At 50.4% G+C, this 19103-nt stretch overlaps 2 protein-coding genes across 5 annotated transcripts in view; one reads left to right on the forward strand and one right to left on the reverse strand.

Moving 5' to 3' along the window:
• Positions 1-1053: 1053 nt before the first annotated feature.
• Positions 1054-18096, forward strand: WASHC1 (WASH complex subunit 1). 3 transcript variants are annotated; one of them, XM_016142712.2, is made up of 11 exons: positions 1054-1159; positions 5504-5657; positions 13984-14095; positions 14296-14442; positions 14626-14762; positions 15006-15141; positions 15274-15475; positions 15549-15710; positions 16464-16622; positions 17418-17486; positions 17646-18096. In XM_016142712.2, exons 2-11 carry the CDS (start codon positions 5509-5511, stop codon positions 17777-17779), a joined length of 1407 nt encoding a protein of 468 aa, XP_015998198.2. In that variant the 5' UTR covers positions 1054-1159; positions 5504-5508; the 3' UTR covers positions 17780-18096. The 3 variants fall into 3 exon arrangements, with proteins under 3 accessions (XP_015998198.2, XP_036093740.1, XP_036093739.1); XM_036237847.1 differs by lacking the exon at positions 1054-1159 and adding an exon at positions 1360-1473; XM_036237846.1 differs by lacking the exon at positions 1054-1159 and adding an exon at positions 17227-17302 and having other exon boundaries at positions 17646-17788.
• Positions 18094-19103, reverse strand: part of DDX11 (DEAD/H-box helicase 11) — a 37244-nt gene continuing 36234 nt past the window's right edge. For both annotated transcript variants that reach the window (XM_016142697.2, XM_016142688.2), the window contains one exon: positions 18094-19069. In XM_016142697.2, coding sequence (XP_015998183.2) covers positions 19040-19069 — 30 coding nt within the window. In that variant the 3' untranslated portion in view covers positions 18094-19039. The remainder of the gene's footprint in view (positions 19070-19103) is intronic.

A 19103-nucleotide genomic window follows, 5' to 3' on the forward strand; every position in this document is an offset into this window, starting at 1 on the left:
CTCCACTCTGGGGGTTCACCCCATCCTGCATCCACCTGATCTGACAGGGATCTTGCTGAAGGTAGGCCAGGGCCACCACATATAACCTAGGGGATCTTGGGTGATGAGGAATTCAGTCAGATATGGTGACCTGATTGATACAGAAAGTGGAGGATTCTGGCTAAACCCATAGATTCCCACTAAAATTCAGAGATGCAAGTAGAGGCCTAGTTGGGAAGATTCAGAGGAGTCTGACTAAAGTTTCGTCAAAGAGAAATTCTGTCAGAAACTGTACCCATTACCCACGCATTCCCAACCCTCGCGCCTACGAACTTGGACCAGTTTGTGGCCACTTAGGAACCCAGCTGCACAGGAACAGGTGAGCAGCAAGCAAGAGAGCAAAGCTTCATCTGTATTTGCAGCCACTCCTTAGTGCTAGCATCATTGCCTTAGCTCCACCTCAGATCATTAGGCATTAGATTCTCATATGAGTGCAGGTCCCTGGTGCCAAAAAGATTGGGGATGGCTGTGATTAAAAAAACAATAACTCCCTGCCCCCACCAAATTCCTTTTCCGGCCCTTCTGGCTCCATGAATTTGACTACGCAAGCTACTTTATGTAAGAGGAATAATGCAGTATTTTTCTTTTTGTGTCTGGCTGCTATGTTTAATTTTTAAAGGTGGGGGAAACTACGTGAATTCTATGGAGAGAGGAGCCCACAGATGAGAAAATAAGGTCTCACTAAAATACACTAAATCAGGTAAGTATGTAGGGCTGGAGGGGAGGGGCTATTATTCCCACACCTGTGCTGAGGGTCGCGCACCGGGTGACACACAGGGCCAGGAAAGGAAGCTCTGGGCTGCAGACAGCCCCTGTCTGGCCAGCAGGGAAGGCAGAGAGAGGACAGAGGTGGAGGCGTAGGCCCAATGGCCTGGTACTGGAAATACAAGAAGCAGGTGCAGAGAGGTCCGCGGTGTCTCTGGAGTGCGCGCTGTAGTCTGCGACTGGATCACGATCAGGGTCAGAACTCCGGAGTCTAGCGCGCGGTACAGCGTACGCAGCGGCAGACGGCGCCAGGACCCTGCGGCGCCTGGCGGAGCGGAAGCGCGGCGGGAGGAGCAGACGCGGGGCGGGTGGGGCCTGCGCGGGGCGGCGGAGCAGGCGCCGCACTGCGCGGCAGGTGAGCAGCGGCGGGGCTGGGCCCCCGCAGGTCGGGCGATGATGGCGCGCAGGTCTCTTGGACTGCTGCTAGGACAGGGCTCGTGGCCCGGCGGGCGAGCGCGGCCGGCGCCCGGATGCGGGGGGGCGGGGGCCGAGGGGAGTGGGGAGAAGCTTCGGGGAGGGTGGGGCGCAGACTGCGTCTTGCGCGGGGCCGAGGGCAAGCGACGATGGGAGAGAGGCGGCTGGGACCGCAGACACTGCGGCCCGATTGACTTCCGACTCTGCCGCTCAACTTGCTGCCCGCCTGGAAGTGGCGGAGGCCTCTGCCCACCAGTAAGACGGGTCTCCAGCCCTGTCGGTCCCGGGTTCTTCTCCCCGTGCTCCTGAGCCTCCCACCGGCCCCCACTGTTCCACGACTGTGGCCGAGGCCTGGACGCAGGAGGGCCTTGCTAGGCAACCGGACTTGGGGCTCCAGGCCGAAGCCTTCCACTTCCTCTCTCGCTCCGCCGCGTGACCCTCACGTGCCTTTCCACCCTCAGGGCTGGACTGGATCCTCTTACCTTTTGCTGCTGCCATCCATCACTGAGGCGGGTCAATACCCATACCTCCCTGGCCTTTCTTATGTGACCCCACACTGTTTGCCTACAGCAGATGTTTTTGACCAGGGGTGTTGGCTCTTCGGGGAGGGTTTGCAGGAAGGATGTCATGCACTTAGCAAACTGTAAACAGTATTATGAGAGTCGGGTGTGGTGTGGGTTCATTTTCGTGAAAGCTTCCATAGTTTTTACCTGATTCTCTGAGGTAATGCTGTTCATTAGAAATATGTGAGCCACATAAGTGATTGTAAAAGCAAAGAAACAGCTGGAATTAATTTAGTAATATATTTAACTTAGTATAGCTGAGGTATTTCAGCATGTAATCAATGTACAATAGTCCCGCACTTATCCGTGATTTCGGTTTTTGTGTTCTCAGTTACCTGGGGTCAACCACAGTTCGAAAGTATTAATGGAAAGTTTCAGAACTAAATTCGTAAGTTTTAAGTTGCACCCATTTCTGAGTAGTGCGAGGAAATCTTGCAGGTGTCCTACTCAGCACTGCCTCAGATGTGAATCATCCCTTTGTCCCGCATATTTACCCTGTAGACACTCCCCATCCGTTAGTAGCTGGGGAGGTTATGGGGTCAGCTGTCAGGGTATTGTACTGCTAGTGTTCAGGTAACCCTCATTTTGCTTAATAACTCAAAGCCATTCACATAACTTTCATAATATCTTGTTATAATTGTCCTATTTTATGATTATTAATCTCTTACTGTGCCTAATTTATAAATTAGACTTTATCATAGGTATGTATGTATAGGGGAAAACATAGGGTTTGGTAGTATCCGCAATTTCAGGTATCCACTGGGGGTCTTAGAGTGTACCTCTCCTCCCGCCCCCTGAGAATAAGGGAGAACTGTAAAACATTTTAGTGAGATATATTCTTTTTCTCTACTAGGTCTTTAAAATTTGATGTGTGCTTTACATTTATGCTGCATCTCAATTCAGACTAGCCACATTTCAAGTGCTCAATAGCTGCGTGTAGCTAGTGGCTGCCATGTTGGACAGCACAGGTCTGAGGATCTCAATCTAAACTTGCCATGATATTCAGTGTTTTTCATAATCTGGCCTCGCTTTAGCTTTCTTTTTCCTGCTACTTGCCCAAGGATGGTTATACCCTCACCAATCAAGACCACTTGCCATTCCCCTGTATACTGTTGTTTAATCTGTTCTTTCTACCTGAAGTGCTCTCCCTGGGCCCATTGGTGAGTTATAGCTTCTGCTAAGAGACTTTTCCTGAACCAGTAACCCCAGAGGGGTTTATCACTCCTTCCTCAGTGTTCTATTACTGTACTTATGGCTGGATTAGAACACTGATCACATGCCATTTAATTGTTCTCGAAGTTGTCTCCATGGCTAGTATAGTGTCCTATTCATCTTTGTTGTGATTATGGCTTGCACCTAATAGTTGATCAGTAGATATTTGCAGACAGAATGAGTAAATCACCAACCAGCTGTACTCAGTCTCTTAATTCTTGAATGGACCTACTACTTCCTTGTTGGGGAGATTTGTGTCCGAATTACCGCTTTATGGGTATACACACATACACAGATGTGGTAAATAACCATGAGGAAAGCATTTCAAGATGTGCACAGAAAAGTGTCTCCTACCTCTTATTTCCTCCCCATCTTACAGACGGGGAAACTGAAGTACAGAACTAAGTTAGGATGGCCAGCACATTTACATCAATATAAATACAAAGAAGTGGGGGATTTCTCCTTGAAAGGAGTGGGAGGGTCTCAGAGGGTTAGGTTCTTCAGATAGTTAGGGATCTTCTGGCCCCACTTCGATCATTTGATAGGGAAGAGAAGTGAGGAGGTTAGGAGTAACACCGGGCCCGATGGGGACTCAAGCAGGCTCAGGTCTGAGAAGCTAAGGATGTCACTGCTGGAAAACAAGTTGAGAGAGCAGGACAGTCATCTTGGATAAGGAAAAGTGCTGGCCTGGGAAGGGCAGGAGAGAACAAGCAGGGTAGAAGGAAGGGCTAGGGAAGCCAGCAGAGGGAGCAAAGGATTAAGCACCTGCTTGGTGAAGATGTTGGTGTGATGTGATGACATTGGGAATAACTACTTAAGAGCAGTGCCATTCTCAGTCTGTAGAATGAGAAATATAATCAGATATTCAGAGAAGGCAAGCAACTTACCCAAGGTCACATAGAACTTTAAGCCCTAATAAAGCCTCCAAAGCCTTCCCTGCCACACTCACCCAGCCCTATCCACACCTGTGTTGCAACCAGGGGCACTGATATTGTGCCTAGGAAAACAGGTCTGGGGCACAGTGCCAGGCTGATTAGTGTCTTCCTCACCATCTTCTACTGGGGAACTGTGATTAGGCCTATTTATAGGGGCCCGGTGCCTTAATATTCTGCTTGGTACATCTCTTGCCAATCAAATCAGTGCCGTCTGCAGTGTGATTGCCGCTTTAGTGGCACCAGGGAGTGGAGTTAATTAAACCCAGTATAAATAGACTCTGCCCTGTCTTGCAAGTCAAAGGAGTGCTTTTCCTTCCCGTTTCCTGCCCCACATGCCCCTCCTTCCTTCTGGACCTGCTTAGCTCTAGCCTGGGTGAGCAGAGCCCAGACTCCCATACCTAGAGTCACTAGCCACTGCCTGGCCTGAGTTCCTCAGGGACCAAAGTAAGAAGAAACCAGGCTTTTCCAGACCCAGGTACCATTTGGCAGCTGACTGAGGCATTCCCCCTCCCCTCCCCCAAATCCATCCCTCTGCTTCCAGGCTGTTTTTTACTCTGCAGCCAAGGTTTCTTGTTCATCCAGGCTTGGGAGGTTGGAATGATATAATATATGATGAGGGTATCTAACAGGGTCCCAAGCACCTTTCGGGGTTAGTCACTGTTGTACTTCCTCTGAACCCTTCTCATTGGCCTCTGTTGTCTGTACATAGTTCCCTCATTCACCTAGTAAGCAGCAGCAGACCAGCTTCTGTGCACTCCTGGCCTACCAAATGCTCTGTTTCCAGTTCCCCACCTGTACAACAGCCGTCCCCAACCTTTTTGGCACCAGGGATTAGTTTCATGGAAGACAGTTTTTCCACGGACTGGAGGGTGGAGGTGGGATATTTCGGGATGATTCAAGCACATTACATTTATTATGCACTTTATTTCTATTATTACATTGTAATATGTAATTATATAACTCACCATAATGCAGAATCAGATGCCACCAGAAGCAGCTGTATAATTAAAGTACATCAACTCGCCACTATGAAGCCTGCCACCAGATGCAGATTAATTGTCTTTTGCTACTCACTGATGGTTTTTGATATGAGTCTGCAAGCAGTTGATTTATTATGGTTTGAGTGGTCAACCTCTGTGCTAATGTTAATCTGTATTTGCAGCTGTTCCCCAGCATTATCTTCACTGCCTCAGCTCCACCTTAGATCATCAGACGTTAGATTCTCATAGGAGCGCAAACCCTACTGTGAACTGCACATGCAAGGGATCTAGGTTGCGAGCTCCTTATGAGAATCTAGTGCCTGATGATCTGAGGTGGAGCCGAGGCAGTGATGCTAATGCTGGGGAGCAGCTACAAATGCAGATGAAGCTTCGCTCACTCCTGCTGCTCATCTCCTGCTGTGTGGCCAGGCTCCTAACAGGCCAGGGACCCATACTGGCGCTGGGATTGGGGCCCCTGCTGTACAGGCTGACAGTTGGGGTGAGGGGCTGTGCTCTCTTTTCTCAGTACCTTGCCCTCTGGTGGGTGGCGTGGGTGAGTGTGGGGCGGCCCTGATGCTCCTGTTCCCACCCACAGGCATCATGACTCCCATGAGGACCCAGCACTCGCTGGCAGGTCAGACCTACTCGGTGCCCTTCATCCAGCCAGAACTGCGGCGAGAGGAGGCCATCCAGCAGGTGGCAGATATCCTGCAGTACCTACAGAAGGTCTCTGGAGACATCTTTAGCAGGTGGGTGCTGCCACCCACACCTACCTGGTCAGCGGCTACCCCTGCCCTGAGTATTCTTCTCTCCATTCTCAGGAAGGCACCTTCTAGGAGCAGCCCTTTTAGCGATTCTTAACCCTGGGGGGGACCCAGCCAGCTTCCTTGTGCCCAAGGGGCCCAGCTTAGAAGCTTATTCTCATAAATGTTCTTAAGAGCTACCTATTGTCCCACTTAGCCTCAGGTTCCTTGTGGATCCCATAGGCCCCAGTGGTGGTGCTGCTCTACTAACTCACGCTCTTCCTCCCACTGGGAGGCCCTATTCCTTTACCTGTTCCTACCGTCTGCAAATACGTATTCAGTGCTGCTTGTGCGGAAGGCACTGCGCTACTACTCTTTTTATTTCTAGTGATGAGTGAGGCAGCATCCCTGTCTGACTAAAGGATAAACTCTGGCAGGAGAGATAGACTGTAATTGTCAATTGCATGTTAGTTATTTAATTACAATCATGATAAGATCTATTTTAAATAATTTTGTAATAACATTTATATAGCATTAACCTTGTACCACCATTGATCTAAAGTGCATTAACATATTTAAGCCTCACAACAACTTTGTGTGGAGCTACTGTTATTCCCAATCAATGAGGAAACTGAGGCACAGAATGTCTAAGAAACGTGCCCAAGTGGCAGAGCCAGAGGTCACACCCAGGTATTGTGGCTCCAGACTCGAATTCTTACTGTCTCTCTATGAAAGGAAGATAAGGTGCTATGAGAGTTATTAACAGGAGGCCTGACTCTGTCTGGGATGGGGTGGTGGGGATCACAGAAGGAAAAACATTTATGGTAAGATCTGAAGGGTGAGTGGGAGTTATTGTGAGTGGGTAGGTGGGGAAGAATGTTTTAGAAAGAATGAAGCACATGAACTAAAGCCCTGAGGGAGGAAGAACCCGAATAGAAACCAGTGTGGCTGGAGCAAGAACGAGGGGCAAGGGGGCTCGTGGGGCTGATGAGCAGGTGGGGCTTTAGAGGTCACGGATGATTTTGAGGTGGTGGGTGGCAGCTCTTTGTATCTTCAGTGCTTATCTAGCACAGTCCTTGGGCTATAATGATCTTCACTCAGTGTTTAACATGAATGGATGGTCTTTACTGTTTCCTTACAAAGGTCTCAGGTTTTCTCCTGTATACGGATCCCATCTTTCTCTGAGATGGGCTTAGAATTTTCTCCTTGCTGGGTTCCCACACCATGCCTCACATAGGGACCTTTTACATCACCCAGCGTGAAGTATTTGACTGCCTGACTCAGGTTCCTCTGGTGATCCAAGTCATCTCCCACCCTCCTCTGCTTGTACCCCAGTCTAGGAATCCCCTGCCGCGTCACTAGGCAACCTCTTCCTCCTTTATTAGTTGGGAGTCCACCTCTTCCTGAGGCCATCCCCAGTGGGGACAGACAATGAGGTCATTGTCTTCGGTTGGACTTGGTATAAATACCAGCCAGGTACTCTGGACTTTTCTGCCTGTTACTTGTCCACAGATGTACGTATCTGCCCGAAGCCTGCCCAATATATAAATGTAACCAGGGGGTGGTGCTAAGTGGTTCAGGGGGTTGACTGGAGCAGACTGCCTGGGCTCCATCTTGCCTCCTCATCTGCTTGCTCTGTAACCTTGGGCAAATTGCTTCTCTAAGCTTCAGTGTTCTCACCTATAACATGATGATAATAATGGTACCTTTCTCATAGGATTGTCATAAAGATTAAATGAATTAAAACTTGCAAAAGAATTACAGTGCCTGGCATATAGTAAGCATTCAGTAAATGTTCACTCTTAATATCATCTCTGCTGATTTGCTGCCTCCATCAACCTGCTATCAGTAGTTGTAGAAAGTGTTAGGTGGACTTTTGTACTTATTGTTGTACTAAATATGCCCAAGGAACATATAAGCAAGAGGACACAGGCCTTTAAGTGCCGTCAGTCCTGGATTATGGCCACCCCATGCCTAGTGATTGAAATGGATGCTAAAAACCAGAAATACTTGTTTCCTCACCAGGATCGTGACTACATGCTTGCCATTTTCTAAGGAGAGTGTTGGATTTTTAGCATATTTTACTTTCCCTTCCTGGTATTTGATACCTAGAAACAGTTTTATGGGATGAGGAGAGGGCAGGAAAGCCATCTCCTGGGGAGTGATGGTGAGTTGGTTGAGCGTGGGTATGGGCCTTTTAAGTGGCCCAGGGAGGGGAGGATGTCTCTCAGGGGCTCTCAAAACATGAGTCATCCTTTTGGTCTCCCATTGTGTGTGTGATTTGCTGAACCCTGAAGGATACTGAAGATATGTATGACATGAGTCCTATCCTCAGAGATTTTAGTTTGGAATGGGAGAGCAGCAGATCTCAGGTAATTCTTAATTGCATAGCATGAACCAAATGGGCCTCTCAGGATCTAGAGAAAAGAGAAATAAGGATTGATAGCATGTTTTCAACAGAATTCCCTAAACCAGTTTAAGCAAGTAGAGCAGGCTTTGGAGCTGAAGAGTGTAAATGATGTCATCAGGACCTGGTTTTGCTTTCGTTCCACCCCAGCTCACTGCCTCTGTGTTGGCTCCATTCCCAGACAGGTCTTGCTCTTGTGGTGGCAAGGTCACAACCAGTAGGGCCAGAGCTCCCACGTTCAGGTTCAGGCCCAGCATTCTCTCAGAAGTCCCACTCACCCATGGGTCCAGCTTGTTTCTCATGTCTGTCCCAGAGTCAGTTGCTGGGATGAGAGGGATGTCACACACTGAATGGACAAGAGGAGAGAGATTGAATTCTAGGGACACCCTGGAAGTTGTTACTGTGGTCAGGACGTGGAAGGGATGAGGCCACAGTCCAGGGAAGCTGCAGGCAGGGAGGGCTGGATGAGAGACATTTCAAAGGGAGCAATGACCGGACATGATGACATAATGGGACCAAGGGTGAAGGAAAGGGAGGAGTCAGGGATGATTGGGAGTGGGATAAGGAGTGCCTAAACCTAGCCTCCTTCTCCTGCCCCCATCCCCCTCCTGCAGCAGTCAACAAGCACAGGCTTTTCATTTTCGTGGGCTTTTGTAGTGGGGACATTACCCTAGCTTGGAAATCTCCCCCCTTAAACCTGTTCCTCCTGCATGTTAACCTTGCAGAGAAGAGACACTTTCTATCCCTCCACCCCCCTGCTCCTCCAGTTTCAGGCCCAGGCCTCTCAGCCCCACTGGAGCCTGCACCCAGTTCCGCAGGTAGGTGAGCTCATGGAAAATTAGCATTCCAAGCTGGCTTTCTTCCTCCTGCTCTGCCGCAGTGGGAGCCATGCAGAGACTGGAGAGAATGACAAGTACCTTCTCAGGCTCTGCTGGAGCTGCTCCTTCCAGCCGCGTCCCTGGCTTCTCTTCCTGCCCAGCAGATCTCTCTGGCCCTCACCTGCTCCCATCTTCACTTGGGAGAAGACAGGCTCCAAAATAACCTGCCCAGAAATGTCACCTGCTTCACATGACTTAGATGACAAGGCAGAGGGTGTTGCAGTGGCATAGGGAAGAGGAGCTGGACAGATTCTGCGTGTGGAAGTTGGAATGGTGTCACTTGCCATTTTGATCAGTCCCTCACCCCCAGAAAGCTACAGCCCCCCCTCTTACTCATTCCTTTTGGGAAAGGGTCCATTTTCTCTCCAAAGCTTTTTCTTTTCTCTCTTTTGCCTTTCTACTTCCTACCTCTTCCCTTCTCCTCTTCTCCCCTTCCTCCTTTTCCTCCCTTCTTTTCACCTTCCCCACACATTCCCCTTTCCTCACTTCCTCCTTCCTGTTGGGCTCTTCCTCCATCCTTTTCTTTCTCTCTCCCTTTTTCTCTGATTGGCACCTGATGATTCCCAAGGTGAGGAAGCATTCTATCATCTGCCTGCATAATTAGCAGATCATTCCTAATTATCTCTGTGAATAGAGAAGATAAAGGTGAAGGCCAGAGCCTAGGTTCAGGATCTGCTGTGTCCTGGGATATGGGACAGGCAAGGGGAGGAGAAGCAGCACTTATAGGCAGGAGTGGATACCTCCTCTCCCCCAGCAGCCACTACAGACTGGCATGCTGATTGTGAGGGGCTGTGGCAGCACTGCAGGGGCCATGGCCTGCTTTGCTTTACAGAAGGGGAAGGGAGGCCAACCCCTGTCCTGGCTGCCCTGTCCCCCTCCCTCTGCCACACAGGAGAGTGGTCCCTAGGTGCCACCTTGCACACCTCCCACCCCTGCCAGGGGAGCTGCTTCCTGCTGCTGTGCCCTCCAGCCTCCATGTCTGTCTCTTGCAAAGCACCTGCTTCCCAACCTGGAACTTCCTTCTCTGTGTCTGCCCAAAACTGCCTCTTCTGACTTTCCCCTGAATGCCTCATTCCTCCTTCTATCATAAAGGTAGCATTAGCAAATGTTGACCATGTACTTAAAATATGTCAGCTAGTACGGGAACACCAGACATACATTTGCTCATTTTAACCTTTACAATAATTCCATGATATAGAAGTTACTATTCCTGCTTTTCAGCTGAAGAAGCCGAAGCATAGGCCAGTTAAGTGACTTGCCCAAGGTTACTATGCTACTAAATAAATGTTATTTATTTCTGTCCCAGATCTATGGGACAGTGTAGTTATTTCTTTCCAGTAAACCGGAATCTCCTTGAGAGCACATGTGTGTTATCTGATTCATTTCTGTCCCAGGTTCTGAGCAAGCTGAGTGAGCCCGTTCTGTCCCTGATGCTGATGGAGGCAGCCCTTCCTCTCCTGGTGCCTGGCAAACATGTTATAGAGACATGGCTTCAGTGATGAGCTTGGCAACTAATCTACTTTGAAGCAGGTTGCCAGGCCGGGGCAGAGGGGTGGGGGTTGAGGTCAGGAATGGCAAACACATTGCCTCCCCCTTGCTACCAGGGTGGCTGTTGCTAATTAGTCATTGTGCTCAGTCCCAGGCCCAGTGTGGCCTGACAGTCCTTCCTAACACAGCCTTCCAGACCGTCACTGCCAGTCACTAGAGGTGGCATACAAACTGAAGGCTCTTTCTCATCTGTGATCTGTACACTCCTGGCATCATAACTATGAGATTAGAGTATCTGGAAATTTGCTGACAAACAAGCCCTTACTTGGACTTGTAGGTTTTTGGATAAGAAAAGAACCTTGGAAATCATGTCTTCCATTCCTCGGCCCCACATAGGAATTCCCCTTGGAGGATTCCCAACAGGTGGTCATCCAGCTGCAATCTGATTGCTTTGCAAAGCTATACAGCTGTTTACTAGAAAGTTCTTATGCAGAACCAAGATCTGCTTCTTTATAACTCCACCCACTGGTCCTAAATGCAGCCCTCTGGGGTGACAGAGAGTAAGTCTAATCATTTTTCCACTTGACAGTACTTGTGATATTTTTGATATTTGAAGGGAATTATATTCTCTAAGTCACCTCCTCTGTAGCCAGACATCCTTCAGGTACCTTTGAGTAACTGGGAAGGGGTACTCAAGCACAAGTGCTTGAGTTTCTCCATTCATCGCCATCCTCATTACCCTCCTTTGGATGTTCATTAACTTGTCACTTTTTATTCAGCCAATATTTGTTATATGTCAGGCACTGTCCCAGATGCTAGAGATACAGAAGAATAAGGGAATAGTTAAGAAGGGAATTTAGAGTCCTCTTAAACTATGGATCCAGTTTAAAGGGGACACAGCTGTGGATGAGAATGGTGTCTGGTGTAGATTAGCTCCTTCTTTCAGGGCTGTTTTCTCTACAGTGCCTCTACGAGAGTGGGTGCTCCCTGTTTATTGATAGAAGGTAGGAGAGAGACCAGGAGCTATGTGCCCTATGATTGCATTTCCTTTTTAAGCTACTTTACATAGTTTTAACTCATATTGAGCTTATAGTTAACCAAAACCTCAGGTCTTTCTTCACCTGAACTACAGCTAAATCGCCATCTTCTGTATTGGTGCACTTGACTTTTTAACCTAAATCCTGGGCTTCACATTCATTCCTTGTCAATTTCATCATGTTGCTTGTAGTCCATCCTTCTGGCCTCTCAGGATTATTTGTCTTGATTTCGTCATGCAGACCATTTTCGACCCTCCCCCAATTGATTTCCCCAGTTTAATGATCAAGTGTTGAAGGAGCTGGACAGGGCCCTGCTAGAGACCTTCATGCAAGGCTGATAGCCATCTATTCATCAGCAGTGCCCTTCAGGTGCTGCTGTTCATCAGGCTCTGATTTTCCCTAAATGTACTCTCCTCCGACCCCCATAGCTCCATCTTATCTGCAGGATTTTATGAGAAGCCGTCAAAATCCTTGCTGACTCTAGGTGCTCTGTGTTTAAGGTTTTCCCGTGATACACCAGTCTAATAACCCTGTCAAAAAAAGAAATGCTGTGAATTTAGAACAGTGCTGGCCCCTAGGACATGCCTCTTCCTTTTCCAGACCCTCTCCTTAATAATCCATTCTGAAAATTTGCTGGGGCTCATCGTTAAGCTTGATGTTTACAGTTTTGAGAAATCAGCCCTCCTCTCCTTAATGGAAGAACCAGAACAGACGGACCTTCGTCCATCTTCAGTTCTGATGTCCCTCCCTCTCTAGCGACTTCAAGTGGAGTGGTTAATGTAACCCCTGAGGTTGCTTCGGCACCCAGGACCAGAGTGGCAGCGTAGGGAGCTGAAGGAAGCGCTCGCGCTTGAGTGCCCCTTCCCAGTGGATAAAGGCACTTCTCTCTGCTGGAAAAGGCGGAGCTCACACTGGAAGAAGATGGGTGGTTCTGCATTTTCTCATTAGAAGGAATCTGTGCCCTCTTGTTCTGTCTCTGCATTTTTTCAATTAGTCTTTCTTGGAAAACTAAGCAGTGTTGGGTGTACTTTTGTACCCAGCCCCCACCTCTGACACATGAGGCGGCAAGAGTAATCAGGGAGACTTCATCGGGGTGGAGACCCCTGGGTTGTGAAATTGGCCGGTGGGGTGGGTTCTCTGGGGGTCCAAACCTTCTAGCTAGCATTGGTGGGTGGTTTAGGAAGGCTGGGCTAGAGTCTTGACTGTTCATTTCTACCTTTAGAGAAATCTGAGTCCCCTGAATCTGCAGTCTCCAACCCCAGAGACAGTGGCTCCCTCTGCCTTCTGCCCTATCCTCCCACCTTTCCCCAGGTACTCACCTTGCAACTCTACTTCATTTCTCATGCCTTGTCTATGGGCTCACTCCTGCCAGATGTGGAGATGGGACCACTCTGAATGTGGAATGTGGTGGTCACGAGCAGGGGTTGGTGTTCTTGGAGGTGGGGGAGCATTTGGGAGGAGGATGGACTGGCACATGTGAGCCAGAGTTGACGCTGCTGTGAGAAGACCCTTGCCGTTGCTGAATAATGTGGGGGCAGCATAAGTGAGGTTCATGTGCATTTATATTTTACATTTAGCGCACATGGGTGTTAGTCATTTAGTAACCACAGTGGGGCCCATAGAAGTGCCAGGCACTGTTGTAGTTACTGGGGATACACAGGGAACAAAGCAGAGTCCTCAGTCCCTTGGAGCACATGTAGGCAATAAAGATGTAATGTCAAGTGGTGCTGTGTAAGAGTAAAGCCGGGTGGGAGTTGGAAAGTGACAGGTGTATTTTCAGATTCCGTGGCTGACAAAGCTTCGTCAAGGAGGGGGCTCAGTGTAGTGAGGGAGCCAGCCATGTTGATATCTCAGGGATAGCATTCCATTTGATGCAGAAGGCCATGGACAAGAGTGGGTTTGGCATGTTCAGGGAATAACAGGGCATCTGGTGTTGCTGGAGCTGACTGATCCTGATGGGGGGGAGGGCTGGAAGCCCATGAGCAGCCAGACCACAATCATGAGGACCAGGGTCAGCACTTGGATGTACGTACATGAGCTGTTTATCATGTGTTAGAGAAGTTCCTCCTGAACAGGTAGGTCTAGGTCTTGAATTTAGGTCCAGCCTTCCCTGTCACTCAGCTTTGCTGAACTCTGCTTTCCTCTTCTGTAAATCAGTAAATTATGTCCACGTCAGTCATGACGATTCTCTCTCCTTGCCCCTGCTTGAAGCTGTAAATACCCAGAGGCAGGTACCATGTCCTTTAGGTGGCACGTCCAGGCACCAACTTGGGGCCAAGGTGATTATCCATCCCTACACAGAGCTCCAAGGAACTTTATTAATAGAGTCCATTCCTAGACCCTTCAGGTTGGATAATTCTTGGAGAGGTCACCTGGGCAGTTCCAAGATTGGCTCTGACAAGCAGGTAACACTTATTTAAAAGCCCTTGGCTTTGAGGGTTTGCTTTTAGATGCAAGAGGTGTGCAGGAGGCTGTAGGGGATTGGGGAACAGCCCCGACCCCTATAATTTTTTTCGTGGCAGGATCTCCCAGCGAGTAGAGCTGAGCCGGAGCCAGCTGCAGGCCATTGGGGAGAGGGTCTCCTTGGCCCAGGCCAAGATTGAGAAGATCAAGGGCAGCAAGAAGGCTATCAAGGTAGCCCATATGCCCCTCTGACTGGTGGGCAGTTGCAGAAATTCCATTCCCTACCATATTCCTGTGCCTTTGCAGGTGCCCCGGTCCCTACCTCCACTGTCTAGCCACACCTCAAACTTCCCTCCTCATAGTCCCCCCCCCTGAACCCTAGGCTCTCTAGAGCTTCTTGGGGTCTCTGAAGGAGTGATCTGTGTCCATAGGTGTTTTCCAGTGCCAAGTACCCAGCTCCAGAGCGCCTACAGGAGTACAGTTCCATCTTCACAGGTGCTCAGGACTCCGGCCTGCAGAGACGCCCCCGCCACAGGATCCAGAGCAAGCACCGCCCCCTGGATGAGCGGGCCCTGCAGGTCGAATGTGCACACACAGCTCACACACTGGCACAGGATGACCAGTGGTGGTCCTGGGTGTGGGGAAGGAACTAGGGGCCCACCATGGGGTTCTGTCACCCAAGAGATTTCTGACTGGGTCAGGGTGGAGGTCACTGGTTGGCCCCAAAACCCACCATCCCTTTGTCACATTCCACCTTCCAGGAGAAGCTGAAATACTTCCCTGTGTGTGTGAACACCAAGCTGGAGCCTGAGGATGAGGCTGAGGAGGGGCTCGGGGGTCTTCCCAGCAACATCAGTTCCGTCAGCTCCTTGCTGCTCTTCAACACCACTGAGAACCTGTATGGCCAGAAGTGGGGCTGCACAAGGGTGGTGGGAGGCCTGTCTGGCTTAGTGAGGGAGCTGGGGGGCATCAGACTCAGGTGCAGCAGAAGTCTGCAGCCTGGGGAGCCAGGACCAATTTGGTTTGCCTTTTAAGGCCTGTGAATCCATGATACATTGTGGCCCCTGGTAAAGTGGGAAAGGTGAGTCAGGGCCATGGGCCTCAGAAGACAGATTGTCTGACCTCCACCCCACCTCTGCAGGTACAAAAAGTATGTCTTCCTGGACCCCCTTGCTGGTGCTGTAACAAAGACCCATGTAATGCTGGGGGCAGAGACGGAGGAGAAGCTATTTGATGCTCCTTTGTCCATCAGCAAGAGAGAGCAGCTGGAACAACAGGTACAGATGATGTTTGGGTGGGTAGGGGGTATAGGTAAATGAAGGGGTAGGACCCTGACTGTCCCAAGGTCAAACTGCAGGGCCCATGATCCCTGAAGCCCCCCAACTCATGTGTCCCTCCTAATCCTGCAGATGCCAGAGAACTACTTCTATGTGCCTGACTTGGGCCAAGTGCCTGAGATCGATGTGCCGTCCTACCTGCCAGACCTGCCAGGCATCGCTGATGACCTCATGTACAGTGCTGACCTGGGCCCCGGCATTGCACCCTCTGCCCCTGGCACCATTCCAGAGCTGCCCACCTTCCACACAGAGGTGGCTGAGCCTTTCAAACAAAGTGAGTGAGAGCCAGGAATGGGAGTTGGGCTATTTCTTCCCAGCCACCTCACAGTCTCACACTTCTGTTTCAGACCTAGAAGATGGGGTGCTAACAGCACCCCCACCACCCCCACCCCCACCTCCACCTCCCCCGGCTCCAGCAGTGCTGGTCAGCACTCCCCCACCCCCACCCCAGACTGCAGCCTCTCTAGGTCAAGGCACCAAGGAAGATGACAGCAATGTGTCTCCTTCAGGTAGGAGCAGCACCAGGGCATGTGGGTGACTGTGTGGGGGTGGGGTACTCTCTTCAAGGGCACCTCTACTTTGTGAATCTCTGAAAGATTTTCTGTAGTTTTGTTTAGTGGTCATAAATCCTAGGTTTTCAGAATAGTTCTAACTAGAATCTTGTTCCATTGGGTTCTTAAAACAGTGGTTTTCATTCAAACTGTGTATAGAGCCCTGGGAATTCTATCCTCCAAGGTAGAGGGAACCTAGATAGGTGGGGCCGTGGGGCCCCCATTCACACTTAAACCAATGGAAAAGGGGGAGCTACTAAAATAATTGAAAATTATAGCAACAAAATATTCTTGTGTCCCTTAAAATGCAGGATTTCAATTTTAATATTATATCTCCCAGTGATCTTCAGCATCCAAGAAGTGGCACAAAAATTCCTTCTTGGTTCATGTGTATAAATACTCAGCACATAGGGTAATTCCCAGGGTCCATGTTTGCAGAGTGGTACCTGAACTGAGTGGGGCTGGCAGGGCCCAGTGGTGCCTCGATATATGATTTCCTGAGCTCAGACGGCCGCAGTTAGCATCCAGGCTCCACACAGCCTCCGAGGGCCTGGCTTCCCCAGCTGGCTTCCTCTTTAAGGCTAGCCCCTCCTCGCAGCCGGGCTGCCAAGGGCTCCTCTGGACCCCCAGAAACTTAGGCTCGGTAGGACTGTCCCACAGCCTAGCTCTGCCTGAGCAGCCATCTTTCCCTGCACCCTTCCCCACCTCCAGCTCCAGTCCAGGGAGCTCCCAAGGAAGTGGTTGACCCCTCGAGTGGCCGGGCCACTCTGCTGGAGTCCATCCGCCAGGCTGGGGGCATCGGCAAGGCCAAGCTCCGCAGTGTCAAGGAGCGCAAGCTGGAGAAGAAGAAACAGAAGGAGCAGGAACAAGGTGAGGGGACCCTACGGCCACTCCAGTCAAGGGCTCTAAGAAAAAGACCACCCTCTAACCACCACCAGACTCCAAGAGAGTGCTGCTTGCCACCCCACAAGTGTCTAAAGGCCAACCCCCTGCTTTCCATATGTTTGCTGGACGCCCTGGGTGGCCAACCTGACTTCCTTGTCTCTGCTGCCTGGGTGGTAGGTTCCACCAGGTCGTGAAGCCTGCTTATTGGAACTTTCCTCTCTGAGCTGGTAGAGCCTCATCCAGCTTAAACTACAAAGATCTTCCCATACTCCACCAGCTGTCTGAGGAAATGGTTGGCACCTAAGATATCTTAGAAACAGGACCTTGAGGGGTACAGATCACATCTTCTGTGATTCCCAAGTGCTAGCAAAAATACAATACCTGGGCATAAAGCATCAGTGCCCTGGACATCAGCCGTTCTGAGTTTGAATCCCAGCTCTGCTTCTGAGCTTTGCACTGTGACCCCAGGCAAACTAACCTCTCTGAGCTGGTTTCCTCATCCATACAGTGGGGCTGCTTATAAGTGCCCTTTTGTTTCATAGGGTGGCTGCTGATAGTGTTACTCAAATGTTAACTGTTTTCTTATCAGTGCTCAGTGCTGGATCCGCTGATAGACTGACACTCCAAGAGCTGGTGGTGACCTGGTGGCTATGGAGAGGGCTGGGGTGTGTCAATAGTGAACAAAGAAGACACATGTGACTGAAATCCGAGGATGTCACCCAGGAGCAGGTCTCATACTTGGTCCCTTCCTCTGCCCTCACCGCGGCTTTCTTGTTGCAGTGAGAGCCACAGGCCAAGGCGGGGACCTGATGTCCGACCTCTTTAATAAGCTGGTCATGAGGCGCAAAGGTAGGGGGCGGCGCACTGCTGCCTTCCCGGGGCTGGGGAGCTGGGGTGTTTTGCGTCATGCACATTCTGCCTTTCTCTTCCTGTTTCTAGTCTCTAGGGTCTGGGTGGACTAGTGTCCCAAACCTCCCCCACTCTGACCCTCTACCTTTTCCCTTCCAGGAATCTCCGGGAAAGGACCTGGGACGGCCAGCGAGGGGCCAGGAGGAGCCTTCGCCCGAATGTCAGACTCTATCCCGCCCCTGCCTCCCCCACAGCAGCCACCTGGGGAGGATGAGGATGACTGGGAATCCTAGGGGCTCAGCCACTCCTTCCTCCTCACAACCCAGGCTGAGGCTCTCGCCCTCAAAGGGAAATAGCTGGGATGGGCTCCCTGGCCTGCAGGTCTCTCAACCCCTGCTTCCCTTGGAGGGATGGGGATCACAGAGGGCTGCCCCAAGTCTGCCTGGACCATCTTCAGGGAGTAGGGAGGCTGGCTTCTGAGTGTGGTGGGAGGAGGCCCTTGTTCTGCCTGTGCTCTATGCACCTCCTTCACCAGCTGCCCTTTTCTTCCCTAAGAGACTCTGGGATACAACAGTACACAAATCAATAAAGAAGTATAATGCAGAACTGAGCATAAACCGACAGTGCACTTTTAATTAAGGAACTATAGCTATACAGAATGCAAACATTTCTAAGCCAGGGCCTGTTCTGTTTCCATTGGTCTCCGCAATGGAGCAGAGTGGACCACAGCTCCTTTCCCTGGGGTCAGGAGGAGGAGAGGTACAGTCAACAGGGGCAGCTGTTGCAGATGGAGGGAGGGATATTTTCACACAGGAAAAAATGTCTCAGTGACAGACACAGGGTGTCTAAAAATAGTCTTGCTGAGAGGCTAATGGCCCTTGGCATAATTGCTAATGTCAGGGGAAGAGGTGTCTCGGAGTTTGCTCAAGTGGCTGAGAGGGAGAGAGTTGCCACCGACTAGGAGGAGGCCCTGGAGCCAAGCCAGGGAGATCAGAAAGAATGCTGTTGAGGGCTGTGGAACAGGTGAGGGACCAGCTCTGAGGTACAGAAGTGAGGCCAGCAGGCTGGGGAGAGGGGCGCAGGGAGCTGGGCTTTTCTTCCAGTTCTTAAAGACAGCAGTTGGCTGAGGTGACCAGAAGCACCAGGGCAGAAGAGCCCCAGACACTACGGCGCTAGAAATGGGGAATGTTCTTAATTTCAAGGAAAGGTAAAGGTTTAGAAAAGCTGAATGTAGCGAGAAACGGGAGAGGAAGGGCCGGCCTGCTCCATCTTAGCTCTAAGAAAAGTGGATGTTGAGAAATGAGCAAGGACAGATGCTGCAGCTTCCACAGCTGCCCACGAAGGGTGGCCAGGAAGCAGGGCAGGGGGCTCGGCTGGGCCATGGTAAACAGGAAGATTCACTTTTAGGGAGAACTGCCCTGGGATGGGCCCAAGTATGGTGCAGACCCACTGTCAGATTAACCCAGTTTCCTCCTCTTGGCTTTTCTACCTATCCCTGGCTCCTGGCAGCCCAATTCCAGGCAGGGGCTGTTCCAGACGGGTACAGCTGTCTCTCAGGAATGGCCAGACTTCTTGTGATGAAACTGGGGAGACAGGGAAAGACAGTGAGACACTAGA

Source organism: Rousettus aegyptiacus, unplaced genomic scaffold (assembly GCF_014176215.1).
Source record: "Rousettus aegyptiacus isolate mRouAeg1 unplaced genomic scaffold, mRouAeg1.p scaffold_m13_p_2, whole genome shotgun sequence".
NCBI classification, from domain to species: Eukaryota; Metazoa; Chordata; class Mammalia; order Chiroptera; family Pteropodidae; genus Rousettus; species Rousettus aegyptiacus.

Bases quoted from the DNA above. Each gene is read 5' to 3' on its own strand.
- WASHC1 (XM_016142712.2), top strand. From the start codon at position 5,509: ATGACTCCCATGAGGACCCAGCACTCGCTGGCAGGTCAGACCTACTCG. The intron at 5,658-13,983 runs GTGGGTGCTGCC...TTTTCGTGGCAG, and splicing joins TCTGGAGACATCTTTAGCAG to GATCTCCCAGCGAGTAGAGC. The intron at 17,487-17,645 runs GTAGGGGGCGGC...TTTCCCTTCCAG, and splicing joins GCTGGTCATGAGGCGCAAAG to GAATCTCCGGGAAAGGACCT.